Source organism: Nerophis lumbriciformis, linkage group LG14 (assembly GCF_033978685.3).
Source record: "Nerophis lumbriciformis linkage group LG14, RoL_Nlum_v2.1, whole genome shotgun sequence".
Taxonomy (NCBI): domain Eukaryota; kingdom Metazoa; phylum Chordata; class Actinopteri; order Syngnathiformes; family Syngnathidae; genus Nerophis; species Nerophis lumbriciformis.
Genome location: NC_084561.2, coordinates 29,543,198 through 29,563,284, shown reverse-complemented (window position 1 = coordinate 29,563,284; position 20,087 = coordinate 29,543,198). Strand labels below are relative to the sequence as shown.

General features: G+C 36.1%; 1 protein-coding gene across 3 annotated transcripts in view; it reads left to right on the top strand.

Moving 5' to 3' along the window:
* The window catches only part of LOC133616415 (glypican-5-like), a 129,319-nt gene that overhangs the window by 5,757 nt on the left and 103,475 nt on the right, over positions 1-20,087 (top strand). Inside the window, exons 2-3 of one of the 3 annotated variants that reach the window (XM_061975618.2) lie at positions 1,999-2,103; positions 14,461-14,622. In XM_061975618.2, the coding sequence (XP_061831602.1) occupies positions 2,052-2,103; positions 14,461-14,622 (214 nt within the window). In that variant the 5' untranslated portion in view covers positions 1,999-2,051. Of the gene's footprint in view, positions 1-1,799; positions 2,104-14,460; positions 14,623-20,087 lie in introns of those variants that run through there. The other 2 variants (XM_061975617.2, XM_061975619.2) reach the window with 2 other exon arrangements.

Below are 20,087 nucleotides of genomic sequence, written 5' to 3'. Positions count from 1 at the left end.
GCTCACGCATTTGTTCACCAAGTGGTGACCCTCGGCCCATCCTTGTTTGTGAATGACTGAGCATTTCATGGAAGCTGCTTTTATACCCAATCATGGCACCCACCTGTTCCCAATTAGACTTATGTTCCACATAAGTGTTTAATGAGCATTCCTCAACTTTCTCTGTCTTTTTTGCCACTTGTGCCAGCTTTAAAAAAAAACTTGTTGCAGGTATGAAATTTCAAATGAGCTAATATTTGCAAAAAATAACAACGTTTAACAGTTAGAATGTTAAGTATCTTGTCTTTGCAGTGTTTTCAATTGAATATAATGTGAAAAGGATTTGCAAATCATTGTATTCTGTTTTTATGTACAATTTACACAACGTGCCAACTTCACTGGTTTTGGGTTTTGTGACAGGAGATATAAGGTAAACTTGTTTTGCTGCCAGCAAAATGAGGACAGCCTATAAACATACAGGAAAGAGTAAAAGCTCAAATATGCAGTATGAATATCGACCACACTAAAAGAAAAACAAACATTTGGTAAGATTGTAAAATGTAAATGTACTCAAAGTTCCCTATAAAAAGGATATAATACAAAATCATATTGAAATACATTTTGTACAGGCCAGATTAAAATACAATGAATACATTAATGAATTAAACAAAAACAAATGGGGGCAAATGGTACTTGAGAATGGGACAAGAGAGACTCGTTACCTAAAATACTGTTTTAATTTTCCACAGTTTTTTCTACAAAATAAAAATGTAATAAAAAAAATAAAAGTACTGTATGTGCCTTCAATGACCAGCAGGTAGTGCTTATACCCTTATATTCTTTCCACATGGAGTGGGCGATACTGCAAATGATGGTACCAATACTTCTAAATCCAGTACAGGAGATTATTGCCAATATTGATAGTAATACCGATACTTTCCATTTACAAAATGTTAAATTTGAATGAGTTTGCCTGTTTGATATGATTATAATTAAAACGTATTGGAAGACAAAAATAAATTTTTCACAACCTTATTTATGAACAGCACAAATACAACAATACAAAACCATGTGACAATACAAACAAATGAATATAATTATCACAGTATTGCTTTTCCTTGCATACAATTTTTGGAGATAACTACTGTATAGCCAAAAATCCAAAATAACAAATACTACCATTGGCTCAATTTTTGGTCCCAAACCTTTCCTGTGAAGTTCAAGGACGTATTCTCTGAGTCTCTGAGTACTAATTAACACAACAATTTGACAATATGAACCACATAACAAAACAGATATTTGTGAAAATAAACAGAAGAGAACGAAAAATATCAATCTGTATTGAACCGATACTGATACTACACTTGGTATCGATGCTGTGGCTCTTTACATTTCTGTTCTGGTTGAATTTAATCCGAAGTCAACATTGGCTGCTGCATATAAGTCAAGGGGTTAACAACACATTTTGCAGTCGGAAGAGGATTCATAAGGCCCCATTTGTTGCTGTTTACCTGACACATGAACCGTGACGAATTGGGGGTTTGCACTATCCCCCTTTTTCTCACGGGAGATCCATCCAAGAATGGGGCCATATAAATCCCTTCACTCTGTGTACATTTCTCATGATATCATTAAATAATCAATGGCAGCTTCACATGTTTTCAGTAGGTTTCTTACTTTCAAACATAACAATGTTTGCACATGTCAATTATGCAATCAAGTAGTGGGGAAGTGGAAGACGGGTAGGCCAGTGAGAAAGAGAGAGCGAGCACAAGAGGAGAGGAGTGGGGGCACTATAAGGGCAGTGGGCTCCAGGCAGGCTCAGGCTTCACATTGCAGTTTTCACTCGTAGTGTACACAGAGGGACTTTCTCAGGAGTCACATTTACCGTCCACTTCTGACCTTTCTCTTGTCGTCTTTTTCCTTTTCCTCACTGAGATGTTGCAATGTTCCGTGCTGTCTTGCAAAACGTGGATTTGTGTTGGGTGATTTTGTTATATTTGTTTTTTGTACCGGAAGCTGGCTGCAGATCAGCCTATGCAGACAGCTGTCATGAGGTGAAGACAGCATACATGATGCGCCAAATAGGCCAAGTGGAGCTAGTGCCAGACAGACCCCAAACAGGTCAGTGAGTACTTTTTTTTTTTCATCGTCATTGCATGTAATAACCGGAAGAACATGCAAAAGATCTAAATTAAAACACACTATTCCTCATATTATGACAACATAATATCTACAAATAAGCAGTTATTTAAAAAGCACATGCAATCAATTGGACAGACTTATTGTGGTTTAAGCTTGACAACTTTCAAATGGTTGATTTCTTCTTTAAGAAATAAAATGTCACCCATAGTTTGTGAAAAGGGCCAACCAAAGTTAGGACCCCTAACTTTCGTAACACAATGCCAAACGCCAAATTGAGGCCATCATCACTGTGCTAGTAGGCCAGCACCTCACAGTGCGAGGCTATTTCTGTTTAAAATGCACACAAATAACCTGCCACATACAGACAGTAGGCTAACATGTTGCTATGAGGCGCTGTTAGGCAGTCTGGTTTGAAAGTGTTTTCGTTTGTGCATCCAGCTCAGCTGTCTCCCTTATTCTGATTTAGTAATGGATGTAAAATTTACATTGCAACCGCAGAATTTCCCCTGCGATTACCTCGTTCTCTAGTATTTCCTGACCATAGGGCCATGTCCATTTATTATAAGAATAAAAAAGCCTTTTTTGTCCAAAACTGTACCAGGAGGGAGAGATGTGCGCAACAAGGTCTTTTTTTTCATCACTGCGTTGTATGAATTGCCTTTAGTGACACTATAAAGATATTGCAGATTGATGAATTGTGTATTATTTTTGCACATCTATAGACACAAGCACCCTCTGTAGTACTATGGATGTAATTGGGCTGGAAACTGCGGGGAAAAGTCCCCTGCACGTTTTTAAAAAGCAGTTTTTAACGTCCAAAAATAATGTTACACTATTGAATGTTAAACACAAACGCCAAATGGAAACTGGCCGCTCAGTTTGAAGCGAGTCCCTTCAAAGGGGAACTACACTTTTTTTTAAAATTTTGCCTGTCATTCACAATTATTATGAAAGACACGAAGACAAATGTGTTTTAATTACATTATTATGCCTAATTTGGACAACCAAGTATGGTGAAGATAATGTACTTTTTAAAAAATAATAATAAAATAAAACAAGATAAACAAATTAAAAACATTTTCTTTAATAAAAAAGAAAGTAAAACAATATAAAAACAGTTACATAGAAACTAGTAGTTAATGAAAATTAGTAAAATTAACTGTTAAAGGTTAGTACTATTAGTGGACCAGCAGCACGCACAATCATGTGTGCTTACGGACTGTATCCTTTGCAGACTGTATTGATATATATTGATATACAGTATAATGTAGGAACCAGAATATTAATAACAGAAAGAAACAACCCTTTTGTGTGAATGAGTGTGAATGAGTGTAAATGGGGGAGGGAGGTTTTTTGGGTTGCTGCACTAATTGTAAGTGTATCTTGTGTTTTTTATGTTGATATAATAAAAAAACCCAAAAAAACCCAAAAAAAACCCCGATACCGATAATAAAAAAAACGATACCGATAATTTACGATATTAGATTTTAACGCATTTATCGGAGGTCCTCTACTCCGCCCATAAAATCCAATATATAACCATTCAAAAAGTGCCAACAATACTCCATTTACATTTCGTGGCCTGAATATTAACCAAGTATTAGTGATATTGTTATTATAATCGTTAACACAGACAAACTATTTATATCACAGCGCGCTAACTAGCTTATGCTGCTATATTGACATCATCGGCTGGTGAGCTGCTTTCATGCCTTGGAGCTTGTGAAAGTTTATTGTAGATCATAAATAATGCCTCTCTCCTTGGTAGTAGAAGGATGTGGACATAATCCGACAAGTTGGTCAACTTTGACATCCAATTTAGACCCGGAAATGGTGAGAAAGACACAAAACAATGCTTGGTTGCACCCACTTGTTTTCTTTGCGAGGATTATGAGTCATTTTTCATCTAAACGGGAACATAGCAACATCCTAACAGTCGGCATCCCAGTGACAGTGGACATTGTACAGTAAGGGATCTTATATTATGTTTGTTGGCTCTCCTGAAGTCTGCAGTGAGTCGTAATCTGTGATGTTGTTGAAGAAAAAAGCAAACGTGATGCGTTTGTGAAATTAATGCATCGCCGTATGCTTAAAATGAGCTAAATACGTAAACATTACATGTTATTATAAATGTGCCTGTTACTACATAACATATATAGTTATATCAAATATTAATGGAGGTGTTTGGATGTTTTTTAAGCGCTTTATAGGCGGAACAGAGCAACCCCTATAGGCTCCATTGTAAGCAGATCTTTGATCGAATGTATTTACTATTTAGAAATTAAAAAAAATATATATGTGTGCTTGTCTTACACAAGGATTTTCAATGGTAGGCAAAATTCCAAAATAAGTGCAGTTCCCCTTTAAGATCATTGATGGGCTTTTTGGAGCTGCCTTCTTGCCAGCATGGCAATGATTGACAGCATGCAACAGCTGACCAATTAGCAGGCACATACAAGATAAAAGCAGTTTGACCTCCACACAGCAATTTGTATCACAAACAAGTAAGACAAATAAAAAATCCAAACAAAAGGAGTCAGTTATATTGTTGACCAAAACCTGCACTAATTGAATAGCAACACAAATTGCAACTAAGTTGCTGGTGATTGGTAGCGCAAAAGTTTAAGTAACAACATTTTGTTACAGCGAACATGGTTTGGTTCCTAGTCATAGCATACACTGGAAGCATTAAACTAAATCATAAGGCATTCTTGAAAACAAGTAGTTATTTAATGTATTCTGTTAATTGTGTTGTTTCGTAAACAAAAGTAAATGATTCAACAATTTGTTTACCATTTATATTACTCCAAAACATGCATCGAATCCCACGCCTCCTGTGCGCAAAACATTTGTATGTCCCCCACTAGTGAAATCCAAATTTTGACGTTGTGTTGTTTATACTGAAAAGTCTGACATGTTCACTTTGTTTACTGCATATTGAAAGTTGTGTATCTTTCTTGTCAATTAGGGGATCTGGCACTGCACATTCATAAACTAACTGTGAAATGTTGTAGGAGGCTATAATTTTTCCCCTACAATTCCACTGTTCACATTTTTTTGATATGCGTCTGAAGAGTTGACTGTGTCTATTCTCGGGTTGTAATCATATCAAAATTTCACGGTACAATACCATCATGGTAAGGCCACTGCGCGATATTATTGTGGTATATAAAAGAAGGCTTGGTAAAAATGTGTGTAAAATGAAGTCGCAGGAATGTTTAGGATAAACACACTTACTGTAATTGAACACAAACATTATGCTCAAATGTTCTAATTATATTTCTTTCATGAAACTAACATGTATTTTGCAGTGCAAAGAATAGTGCCGGAACATCTACTGTTACAAGTAAATATACATATAAAAAAAAATTATAGTTGAGTGTCTTCAAATTCACAATGTAAACATCCAGTGTTTTCATTGTACAAAACAATAATATACAGTTTAGTGTCTTTCATATTTTACTTTCTGGGAAGCAGTGTCCTCCACAGTGGACATGTTTATATCATTTTGGATAATGCTGATTGTGATTACTGATTAATGTAAATACCTCACAAATGTATGTTTACCTTCGCTGGCTTCAAATATACACTATATTGCCAAAAGTATTTGGCCACCTGCCTTGACTCACATATGAACTTGAAGTGCCATCCCATTCCTAACCCATAGGGTTCAATATGACGTCGGTCCACTTTCTGCAGCTATTACAGCTTCAACTCTTCTGGGAAGGCTGTCCACAAAGTTGTGGAGTGTGTTTATAGGAATTTTCGACCATTCTTCCAAAAGCGCATTGGTGAGGTCACACACTGATGTTGTTCGAGAAGGCCTGGCTCTCAGTCTCCGTTCTAATTCATCCCAAAGGTGTTCTATGGGTTCAGGTCAGACATAGTATACGATTCAACTAGGGTTATATGGTATTGTACCGGTATTAGTATAGTACCGCGATACTAATGAATCATATTCGGTACTATACCACCTCTGAAAGGTACCGGTTTTCCCAGCCGCAGTCGGCAGTGTTTTAGCTATTTCTGAATCAGTAATCCTCTTCTCCATGGCGACAAATAAAGTATGTTTCTTACAAGTATCATCCCTGCAGGACGAGGAATAGCTAAACATGCTTCACTACACACCGTGAACAAACGCCATTGGTGGATCTACACCTGACATCCACTGTAATGATACCAAGTGCAAGAGTGTATCACGTGGTTACTATGATTACGTCGATATTTTTTGGCATCACAACATTTTTAGTTTAAAAATACATGTATATTATGTTTATAAACTCAGGAAATATGTCCCTGGACACATGAGGACTTTGAATATGACCAATGTATGATTCTGTAACGACTTGGTATCGGATTGATACCCAAATTTGTGGTATCATCCAAAACTAATGTAAAGTATCAAACAACAAAAGAATAAGTGATTATTACATTTTAACAGAAGTGTAGATAGAACATGTTAGAAGAGAAATATATTAACAGTAAATGAACAAGTAGATGAATAATTCATTTCCTACCACTTGTCCTTAATAATTTTGACAAAATAATAGAATGGAAAATGACACAATATGTTACTGCATATGCCAGCAGACTATTTATGAGCCTTGTCTTGCATGTTCACTTTTATTCAAGGACAAACTTGCAATAATAAACATATGTTTTAATGTACCCTAAGATTTTTTGTTAAAATAAAGCCAATAATGCATTTTTTTGTGGTACCCTTTATTTAGAAAAGTATCGAAATCATTTTAGTACCGGTACCAAAATATTGGTATCGGGACAACACTACATTCAACAAACAAAAACATGCTTTAATTCCAAATCCGGCTAGGTTATGACAAAAATGTTTGCTTAACTGTGCATAGCGACAGGTATTTCAATGTACATTGAGAGATTCTTACAAATGCAAATAAAGCTCGGTCTTTTTCATAGCATTTACCGTCATATTAGACAGCTTTGACCAATAATAAAATACATCTGTTTGTGTCAGTGCAGCGTTATAGCTTGGAAATAGTGCAACGTCAACACTTTGGCCATTTGCGTGTGTAAAACTAGCCCATCTTGTTGTTTATCTCGGGACAATTTCCATTAAAAAAAAGGGAAGATCGAATTTTGATTTATAATACATTTCTAATAAACATGCTGGGGAATTTAAAATGCCTAATTGTGATACTAAAAGCTAAGGCTATAGAATGCATTATGTCACTGAATAGCTAAACAAATGTGTGTGTGTGTGTCAGGTCACACACTGGTGAACAGTCCATTCCTCTCATCCCTCACTCCCTTGATCTCGATCAGCTGCTTGACAGTTTGGCACACACGTACGCATAAACACTCGCGCGCGCACACACACACACACACACACACACACACACACACACACACACACACAAACAACCAGTTCTGTTTCCATCACCACAAAGGACATTTCATTTACAGTAATTTCCTGCAGACCTCCCTTGACTCTAACTGTAATCTAAGCCAATTGAATTAGTAACACACTGACCTTTATCTCTTCACCAAAGAATGGGGTGAACAACATGCATCCCCAAAGGAGGCCGACTCCTTATAATGTGATTGTGTTAACAGCCTTATGTCATCACAATGTGAGGCATCTATGTAATGCATGCATGGCATCACATTGGGTCCCAGCAGGATTTTTTAAGAATTCTTTTTGAGAGTTCACTTTGTGTCATGTGTATGTAATGCCTTTGAGCACTGATTATTCTCACACACACTTTACTTTATTAATATTCATATTCATTAATATAAATCGATTTCCTTCCCGCTTTGGAAAGCAAAAAGGGCATAGTGTGCTCATACTTTGTGGCCCCATTTCGTTTTTTATTATTGAATATAAATTATATATATACTGTGATGAGATGGCGACTTGTCCAGGGTGTACCCCGCCTTCCGCCCGATTGTAGCTGAGATAGGCTCCAGCGCCCCCCGCGACCCCGAAGGGAATAAGCGGTAGAAAATGGATGGATGGATGGGTATATATATATATATATATATATATATATATATATATATATATATATATATATATATATATATATATATATATATATATATATATATATATATATATATATGTGTATATATATATATATATATATATATATATATATATATATATATATATATATATATATATATATTTTGCCGTTTTTGTTCACATGTTAAAGGTGTACAAAATACATGCATGTTTAACATATAGATTCCCTTTTTTCATGAAGACAAGAATATAAGTTGTTGTATTACCTGATTCTGATGCCTTGCATTGATTGGAATCAGACAGGATTCACAGTAGTGCTGACAACTTCCACATTTTCGATTTTACATTGTGGAGGTGAAAAAAAGTCCCTCTTTCTGTCCAATACCACATTGAAATGGTTGGTTTTAAGTTTAAGTTAAAGTACCAATGATTGTCACACGCTCACTAGGTGTGGTAAAAATATTCTCTGCATTTGACCCATCACCCTTGATCACCCCCTGGGAGGTGAGGGGAGCAGTGAGCAGCAGCAGTTTGGCATCTTGTTTGTCAAGCTTCCATTTTTGTTTTTATACACTTTACAAGAAATACATTGACAGCAAACTCTGTGGCTTGCTAGCTTGTTTGCGCTAGGTTCGGAGAGTTTTATGTTGTTAGCTCAGGCAGGATGGAGCAGCGCTTTTATTGTGAAGACAGGAACTGTGCGGTCAGTCTTTAGGCGTTTGACGGGAGGTACGGTTGAAATAAAAATTGTTTCTCGCCTTCCTGACTGTTTTTTTTCCCTTCACACTGAGCTGGCAACAGCCAGCATCATTTCACAAGATCCTCGGGTGCCTTGAATGGTAATCAAGTGACATCATAGAGAAGATTTATGATCGCTTATTTTTAGGTCTATTTTTTCAATGTCTGGCTGGCGGTCAACTGACACACCCTCTGCGATCGACGTAATGGGCACCCCCGTTTTAGATCATTGTGATTATTACTGGTGAAAATGTGCTCAAACCAGGGCCGGCTCTTGGCATGAACATGCTGCTGTTTAGGGCCACAGCATTTGGCACTATTAATGATGATATGTTAATTATCAAAATAATGGTATGGCAACAGAGAGTTGGTCTTGAACAGGGTAAAAATCTACTTAACACGCAAACACACGTTTAGAGCTTTAAACATATCTTTCGGCATACCCCAGGGTTTAATCCAAAAATTGTTCAGTTTCAATACAAACTACTTTTGTAAAGTTACAAAAGGACTTGAAGTTAAAACCATTGGCAAACGATACAACCACATCTTGTTCAGGAAAGACAAAGAGAAGCTAATGAAATAATAACAGAAGAAATTAATAAATTAAAAAGATGGTTCGACAAAAGCAGACTCAGTAAAACCAAAATAATGATATTCGCTAACCGTTGAAGAGAAAGTCAAACACAAATACAAATAGACGCAGCAGACACTGACAGGGTAAAATAAATAAAAACCGTAGGTAATAGGTAACAGGTAATAGGTCGTAAAATAACCTGGAATTGTCATTTTAAATATTTTACATATATATATATATATATATATATATATATATATATATATATATATATATATATATATATATATATATATATATATATATATATATCAGTGACGTGCGGTGAGGTTGATGGCTGGTAAGGCACAGTCAGTCAGATTTACAAACATATGAACCCTAAAGAGTATCTTATTCACCATTTGATTGGCAGCAGTTAACGGGTTATGTTTAAAAGCTCATACCAGCATTCTTCCCTGCTTGGCACTCAGCATCAAGGGTTGGAATTGGGGGTTAAATCACCAAAAATTATTCCTGGGCGCGGCGCCGCTGCTGCCCACTGCTCCCCTCATCTCCCAGGGTGTGATCAAGGGGATGGGTCAAATGCGGAGGACAAATTTCACCACACCTAGTGTGTGTGTGACAATCATTGGTACTTTAACTTAACTTTAACTTTACACATACAAACTGTAGCACACAAAAAAGCACATTTAATTAAAAAAACGTTATTATGGTCTTACCTTTACGTATAAGTGCGGGAACAGTGGTGTTCGTGTTGGAGGAGTTGTGAATGAATGAAATATGAAATCCGTGCTGCAGTCTGCAGGTGTACCTAATGTTGTGTCCCTGCAGTCGTTCACGGCTCCTCCAGCGAGCATTGTTGTTTTTGCACTTTTTGGCTTCTTGTTAAGTGACTTTTTTTGGGTGGATTCGGTCTTGCACGTGGAGGGTTTGGGTGTGGGCTTTGGTTGGTGTGGCGCTCCCGTCGGGGGGTGCATTCTGCGGCGGGGGTGCATTAACCGGCACCAGGAGGCAGGATTACTGCGAGCTTCACACAGTGCGTCTTTGCAGCAGTTTTATGATTGCTCAGCACAAGAAATACTTTACACACATACAGTTGTTGACAAAATACACTGTACATTATATATCTCAGCTAACTAAACTATGGAAATGTATAATATAATTCATATAGCAATACGGTCTCACTGCACAGCAGGCCAGCAGTTAGCCGAGTCCGCAATCCATGTTGAGGCACAACTGAGTGACGTGCCTCAACTGGCTGCTGATCACCGCACCGTCTCTTCTCAGTATTTGAACGGCAAATGTGAAAATTCAGCGATTTTGAATACAAATAATCTAAAACTGGTGAAGTTAAATGGAAAATAACTTTATAGTATAATCACTGAATACATATAACAATTTAATTAATTTTTTTTCTTTTTACATTTTTTTTCTTTCCATGATGGCAGGTGAGGCCCCGCCTCACCTGCCTCCAGTGACCGCACGTCACTGATATATATATATATATATATATATATATATACAAACATCCCCTGCCTACTAAAAGTATTGTTTTATTTAATCCAGTCTGCCCTAACCTCAAACAGATGATTATTGCTTTCTCCTTCTTGCATCTGCCACCCCAATGTTCCAAACCAATTTGAGGATTGGTAGTGTAAAATTATTTCCATGACTCCAATGGTCTTGCCACATTTTCATAATTAATTTTCTAATTACCGTAATGACTTGACTTCTGATGTACTAATTTGACAAAGAACAAAGGGCTGGCATATATACCATCTTGATTGGCAACCAGGAACAGGTGTTAACTGGTTGCCAAACAGGTGAGGAAGCCAGCGTCCAGACAGTAGAAATAGTGGCAGCAAGAGGCAAACAGGAAATATAAATCAAAATAAGACCAAAACACAGAAACATAAGAAAAGAAAGTTCAAACCTGTCATGACAGTCATTATGTGAATCACAACTTACTTAACTTTGTATTCATGAAAACTTTATTTATTGACTGATTTAATTGTTAACAGGAAGTCAACAAACAAATGTGTAAAACAATTGCTAGGAAACGGGAAAGGGGTAAAATGTTGTAATGAGAACCTGGAAATATGTGATGTACTGTACCACATTGTAACTGTATGCATGTTCAAAATTAATTAATACTCATATAATAGGGCACATGATCAGAAAAGTTCTGACTCCATTCAAGTCCATTGATATGTGCACTGTCAATATTTTCAATAACTGCTGACATCAATTCCTTTAAGTTTCAGCTTTGCAACCATACTCTCATCTATTTAGATCAGGGGTGCTCATTACGTCGATCGCGAGCTACCGGTTGATCTCGGAGGGTGTGTCAGTCGATCACCAGCCAGGCATTAAAAAAATAGTCCTAAAAATGAGCGATCATAAATCTTCACTATGACGTCACTTTCGTCACTTGATTGACATTCACGGCACCCGAGGGTCTTCTGAGATGACGCTGGCTGCTGCCAGCTCATTAAAATTACCAACTGGAAGGCGAGAAACACTTTATTTCAACAGACTCTGGCGCCGTACCTGTCGTCAAAACTCCAAAGACCGACTGCACAGTTGGGCTAACAAAATAGGAGTCTCAGAAAGCTGGCGTGCACAAGCTAGCAAGCTACGGAGTTTGCCGACAATGTATTTCTTGTAAAGTGTATACAAAGGAGTACGGAAGCTGGACAAATAAGATGCCAAAAACCAACCACTTTCATGTGGTATTGGACAGAAAGGAGGACTTTTTTTCTCCTCCATTCGAAAATGTGGACATTATCAGCACCACTGCATAATCAATGCAAGTCATCAGAATCAGGTAATACACCAACTTATATTCTTGTCTTCATGAAAGAAAGGAATCTATATGTGTTAAACATGCTTGTATTATCTTTAAACACCTTTAACTTATTCACTATATTAACTATATGTGTTAAACATGCTTGTATTATCTTTAAACACCTTTAAGTTGTTAACAATATTAACTATATGTATTAAACATTCTTGTATTATCATTAAACACCTTTAATTTTTTAACAATATTAACTATGTTGTAAACATGCTTGTATTATCATTAAACACCTTTAACTTGTTAACAATATTAACTATATGTATTAAACATGCTTGTATTATCATTAAACACCTTTAATTTTTTAACAATATTAACTATATGTGTTAGACATGCTTGCATTATCTTTAAACACCTTTTACTTGTTAACAATATTAACTATATGTATTAAACATACTTGTATTATCATTAAACACCTTTAATTTTTTAACAATATTAACTATATGTGTTAAACATGCTTGCATTATCATTAAACACCTTTAACTTGTTAACAAAAACATATATTTCATAAATAAGTAAATGTAAATTATATATATGAATGAGGTAGATCCCCACGACTTGATCAATTGAAAAGTAGCTCGCCTGCAGAAAAAGTGTGAGCACCCCTGATTTAGATCGAGTTAGTGTCTGTTTATCTCGTCTTTTAATCTTGTCAAATCTTTATTTAGCCTGGTTTTTATTGCTTGCATTCTCATACTTTTAATGTGTAATGTGTATGTCTTTTTTAAAATGTTTTATTTATTGTGTGAGCTACAAAATACCTGAAATTCCCCAAAGGGATTATTAAAGTATATATCTATCCATCTATCTGTCTATTTGATTAGCAACTTCCAAATTCCAACCCCAGTACTAGTGTTGTCCCGATACCAATATTTTGGTACTGGTACTAAAATTATTTCTATACTTTTCGGTAGTTTTTGATACTTTTATAAATAAAGAGGACCACAAAATATTGCATTATTGGCTTTATTTTTTACAAAAAATCTTAGGGTACATTAAACATATGTTTCTTATTGCAAGTTTGTCCTTAAAAAAATAGTGAACATACTAGACAACTTGTCTTTTAGTAGTAAGTAAGCAAACAAAGGCTCCTAAATAGTCTGCTGACATATGCAGTAACATACAGTGTCATTTTCCATTCTGTTATTTTGTCAAAATTAATAAGGACAAGTGGTAGGAAATGAATTATTAACCTAGTTGTTCATTTACTGTTAAATATCTGCTTACTTTCTCTTTTAACATGTTCTATCTACACTTCTATTAAAATGTAATAATTGTTTATTCTTCTGTTGTTTGATACTCCACATTAGTTTTGGATGATACCACAAATGTAGGTATCAATCCGATACCAAGTCGTTAAAGGATCATACATTGGTCATATTCAAGTCCTCATGTGTCCAGGGACATATTTCCTGACTTTATAAACATAATATGGAGGGTGGCGGACTGGTACCTTTTAGAGGCGGTATAGTACCGAAAATGATTCATTAGTATCGCGGTACTATACTAATACATATATGAATGTATATATGAGGTACAAACCCCGTTTCCATATGAGTGGGGAAATTGTGTTAGATGTAAATATAAACGGAATACAATGATTTGCAAATCCCTTTCAACCCATATTCAATCGAATGCACTACAAAGACAAGATATTTGATGTTCAAACTCATAAACTTAATTTTTTTTTGCAAATAATAATTAACTTAGAATTTCATGGCTGCAACACGTGTCAAAGTAGTTGGGAAAGGGTATGTTCACCACTGTGTTACATGGCCTTTTCTTTTAACAACACTCAGTAAACGTTTGGGAACTGAGGAGACACATTTTTTAAGCTTCTCAGGTAGAATTCTTTCCCATTCTTGCTTGATGTACAGCTTAAGTTGTTCAACAGTCCGGGGGTCTCCGTTGTGGTATTTTAGGCTTCATAATGCGCCACACAAATCATTGTATTCCGTTTATATTTACATCTAACACAATTTCCCAACTCATATGGAAACGGGGTTTGTAGATCACCTCGATTTGGTCATTTAAAAAGTAGCTTGCCTGCTGAAAACATTTGGGCACCTCTGATCTAAAACATAAAAAAAAATTGACTTGCTCACACAAACTTAGACCAACAATAAAAAACACAATTTAAACTAATCTATCTTCTCTTTCATTCAGATGACTCTCTCCGAGTGTGTGTCCACTCTGGGCCTGGGTGCTGTACCAGTAAGATGGAGGATGATTACATGGCTGCTGTTCGCAGTGAGACACAGCACAAGATGCGATCCTACAGCTTTGAGCTCAAGTACCTGATCGCTGGACACACCACGTCCTACCAAGGTGAAATGGATATTTGTTACAAAAATAAGAAATATACCCAAAAATAACTATATATATTTTTTTTACTCTTAAGCCAGATGTAGTTGTTCAATACATTGATAAGTGACAAGTACTGTGTAAAGCAGGGGTGTCAAACTGGTTTTCATTGAGGGCCACGTTGCAGTTTTGGTTGCCCTCAGGGGGCCGGCCGCCTGTAACATTAATAAAATAAACAAGGATTAGCCGCATGATATTGTCACACCATTACTTATGCATTTGATTAGTAAATGCATACTGTATTTTTCGAAGTAAAAGGCGCACCGGCACACCTGCCGAAAATGCATAATAAAGAAGGAAAAAAACATATATAAGTCGCACTGGAGTATAAGTCGCATTTTTTGGGGAAATTTATTTGATAAAACCCAACACCAAGAATAGACATTTGAAAGGCAATTTAAAATAAATAAAGAATAGTGAACAACAGGCTGAATAAGTGTACGTTATATGAGGCATAAATAAACAACTGAGAACATGCCTGGTATGTTAACGTAACATATTATGGTAAGAGTCATTCAAATAACTATAACATATAGAACATGCTATACGTTTACCAAACAATCTGTCACTCCTAATCGCTAAATCTCATGAAATCTTATACGTCTAGTCTCTTACGTGAATGAGCTACATAATATTATTTAATATTTTACAGTAATGTGTTAATAATTTCACACATAATTCGCTCCTGAGTATAAGTCGCACCCCCAGCCAAACTATGAAAAAAACTGCGACTTATAGTCCGAAAAATACGGTATTTTACCTACACTGTAAGAAAAAAAAATCTATAGATTTTGCGGTCAAAAAAATGGTGGAATTTCACCATAAAATTTACAGTAAAATGGTCACTCTATTTTACTATAAAATTCTGGTGATTGAGCTGCCAGTTGATTTTTTTGCATAAAAAATATGGTTGCTTTTTTCACAGTGTATTACTGTAAATGTAAAAATGGTACCTCAGTTTTTTTTTTACGGTAGGATTCTGAAGACCGAGCGGTTTAAAAAAAAATACATTGTCATGTTTACAGTGTACAGTTTGATGGATAACTCGCTTTGAAATCATAAGGCTGAGTAGATATTTACGTATGTTTTTACCCCAAACATAATAATATAATATCTGTTGCATTATTAGATAGATCAAGTTTTAAAAATATATATAATTGCATGCAGTACATGTCTTTTTTTCTGTCAAAATAAAAAAAGAAAGAAAGGTAAACTACTTTATTGTTGCATATTATTTCCAGGCTTTCACGGGCCATTCAAAATTATGTGGCGGGCCAGATCTGGGCCCCGGGCCTTGAGTTTGACACCTGCGGTGTAAAGTGACCTCATTATGGTGTTTTAACAATTATGTCAAGTGCTTGCGGGACCTTTTGTCATTCTCTCTTTGTGTGTTCATCATGCTATGGCTAGTTTGTGTCAGGTTTATGGTTTGAGGCCAGTTTATTTAGCGAGGCGCCACAGTGGCTTGCCAAACAAACAACTGATGTCCGATGGCCTTTGAGAGAGCAAACTCTCAGGGAGAAGGGAAGTGGAAAACTTTGTTACAACTTTCTATTTGCTTTCCGTGTCCATGTGTGTCGGAGGCTACAATAATCAGTTTTTGTTCTTGACCAATGAGAGCGCGAGGGGACCAAGAATGTTTACATTCAGTACGTATCCCCACCAAAGTGTTGTTGTCATGGGCAACAGCCGGTCTCTAACGGCCTGCTTTGAATAGGAGGAAGAATACTCTGCTTGTCCACTTGTCTCTCAACACTATTCATCAGTGTAAGTGTGTGTGTGTGTGTTTGTGAGATGCAGCATGTGTGTGTGTGTGTGTGTATGGAGTGCTCACATTCTAAGAGGGTTAGAATTGATGGGACCCAGACAGACAGAGCAAACATGTTCATCTGTTTTTTTTTCTCACTTTCGGTTTTTTGTTTGCTATATAAAAATGTGCTTCAATTTAGTTTCGGCTGTTTTATTCGGACGTCCTGCAGGACTTTTTGGACAGAAGGCAGTGATGAGCACATTCACTTGGCATTGCACACAGTATTTTCCTCCATTTATTATTGACAAAAGCAACACTTATTGATGTTCTCCGTAAGGAAGTCCTAATTTGACGACATACAAAGTGAAAAACTTGGTGACTTTTGTGAAGTACAAAAGACGGAGTTGTACTGTCAAAAACACCAGCAAGTGTAAAGTGTTCCCTTCATTATCGCGGGAGTTTCGCTCGGGGCCCTTCTTGGTAGGAGAATTTCTGCAAAATAGGTAAATACATTTTAGGTCTTTATAAACCCTCCAACAGTAACGCTGTTGTGAACGTACTCATAAAGACATACCGTATTTTTCGGACTATAAGTCGCAGTTTTTTTCATAGTTTGGCCGGGGGTGCGACTTATACTCAGGAGCGACTTATGTGTGGAATTATTAACACATTACCGTAAAATATCAAATAATATTATTTAGCTCATTCACGTAAGAGACGAGACGTATAAGATTTCATCGCATTTAGCGTTTAGGAGTGACAGATTGTTTGGTAAACGTATAGCATGTTCTATATGTTATAGTTATTTGAATGACTCTTACCATAATATGTTACGTTAACATACCAGGCATGTTCTCAGTTCGTTATTTATGCGTCATATAACGTACACTTATTCAGCCTGTTGTTCACTATTCTTTATTTATTTTAAATTGCCTATCAAATGTCTATTCTTGGTGTTGGGTTTTATCAAATACATTTCCTCAAAAAATGCGACTTATACTCCAGTGCGACTTATATATGTTTTTTTCCTTCTTTATTATGCATTTTCGGCCGGTGCGACTTATACTCCGAAAAATATGGTACTACGCTCTTAAACACTTTCTACACTCTTCTACACTCTTTGGTAATTGTGACATATGAAATATCGAAATGATGACGCTGAACAATTGGCTACATGATGATGACGGCGGATGGTGGTGTCACTGAGGTTTCATTGCTCTTGTAATAGCACTTAGCAGAAAGATCAGTGGTTCTTAACCTTGTTGGAGGTACCGAACCCCACCAGTTTCATATGCGCATTCACCGAACCCTTCTTTAGTGAAAAGTAAAATGTTTTTTTTTTCAAATTCAAGAAAAAGTTTTGTTTTTTTACTGGTGCACAAAATGAACCGTGCATGAACATCACCTTGTTCAAAGAACAAAACCAACACAGTGCATGAACTCACAACAAATTCCACACGTTACACACATTCACATGAATTGATTAACGTGGACCCCGACTTAAACAAGTTGAAAAACTTATTCGGGTGTTACCATTTAGTGGTCAATTGTGCGGAATGTGTACTGTACTGTGTAAACTGTACTGTTTCATATAATGTATTCTCTTCCTTTGCAATCTGCTAGTAAAAGTTTCAATCAATCAATCAATCAAAAAACCTACAAATCAGATGGAAATTTAGAGGGAACATTGTTTGGGGGTATCCATAATATGCCAAAAGGGAGAAGTTTTTATTTACACGATAAGTCGGATGTGTCTATACCTCCGTGGCGGAGGCTCCGCCGAACCCCTGAGGCCGACTCACTGAACCCCTAGGGTTCGATCGAACCCAGGTTAAGAACCACTGAGATAGATGTTTGTTAGACAAGAAGATAGAAAAACATGAAGTGACCTTGTTTCCGCACAGCAATGAGTAGGTTCACCTTTTCTCCTCGAGGTGCTCAAAAACATCAATTTCAAATCCAAATTGCAATTGTTTATTTATTCCAATTCTAAATCCATTCATAATTTTCGATATTTTAAAAAAATTTTTTAACAATACATTTTTTGCTAAACAACATTAAACAACTATATTAACATCATTATTTATACTGTTGCTTTTATGAATTTTTGGTCTTAATTTTTTTAGTATTGTATTTGTATGCTTTCTATATTACAGGGGTGTCCAACGTACGGCCCGCGGGCCTAAAAGGTTTTTTCCGGCCCGCGTGATGAGTTTACCAAGTAACAAAATTAGCTGGTTTTTTTTTGTTAACAAAAGAAACTGCTTTTCTAAATGTGTCCACTGGATGTCACAATAGCAATTCTGTTAGGCAAGCAAACGGTTTATACCAGGGCCAAGCAAGAGGTGCACAGTAATGAAACTTAAAACCTGCCGTTTTATGTTTTCTGCTTCGAACACATCGTCATTCGGCACTCTCGTTGCCCCAAAATGTCTCTGTCAAACACAAGAAAAGTTAACTTAACCTTTAGTTTTTATCTCCGTAATCTTACGGTTTGTTGAGTTAGCAATGGATTGATACATGGACATGACAAAGGAGGTATTTGATACCTAGAAGAGTTTACATTTTGTGTTTTTTGTTCAATCCCAGAAACACTGTGACTTAAAAGTTTAATCCTGGTTTTGTACATACACTGAGACAAAGTCTAAACTCATTTTGTTTTTGAAGCTGCACCAATTTCCTCAGAACTTTCAACAAACTTTAAGTGTTTTGTCCAGAGGATTATTTGTGATTTGTACGTTTTCATAATGTGCTTGTTCTATTTTTGGCCAAAGTAAAACAAAGAAAACAACCTTGTTGTCTTTATGTTTAAGTTATCATGCCATTACGGCCCACTTGGGAATAGATTTTCCTCCATGCGGCTCCTGAGCTAAAATTAGTTTTACATCCCTGCTCTATTGCTTTGTAAATGTCTTACCTAACTATTGTAATGCTGGGATTGGGTTGGAGATGGAGTTCTTTTTAAGGCCAACACATAGAGGAGCTTTTGTAACCTGTATTAAAAGGTCTTATTATAATAATATACCAAATAATACATTATGTTGTATGTAAGCATATCGCTCATGTGTCAAACTCAAGGACAGCTTTGGCATACCACATCAATTTATGGGGCCGGCAAATGCCTGGAAATGTTGTGCGTCAACAAAGTACTATGTCTTTTCTTGCTAAATATATCCATTCTTTCCATTTTGACAGACAACATACATGCACTGCATGTAAATGCATACCTTTTAAATTTCAGTATCATCCAAATATGCAACAAATATCATGTTATAATTTCAAACATGTTTTGTTAGAATACAAACAAATACATGTATTAATATGTGCTTGACTCGTGATTTTAAAGCAAGTTAATTAAATTTTACACTGCTGAAATTACAATACATTTTATGGTAAAAAAAACTGGCAGAATTTTACTTTAAAGAAAAAAAACTGTGGAACCTTTTTTTCCTTTGTAGTAATACAATATGCTGTTAAAAAACACTTATACAATAAAATTCTGACGACGGAGTTGACATTTTTTACTGAAAATCTACAACTATTTGTTTACAGTGAAAGTGAAACAAAATGTAATAATCAAATGCATAGGCAATTATGTGATATCATGAAGTGAATCCTTATACATTAATATTAATACATATTCACCGTTACATATATTCACCATTTGAAGGCATTCATA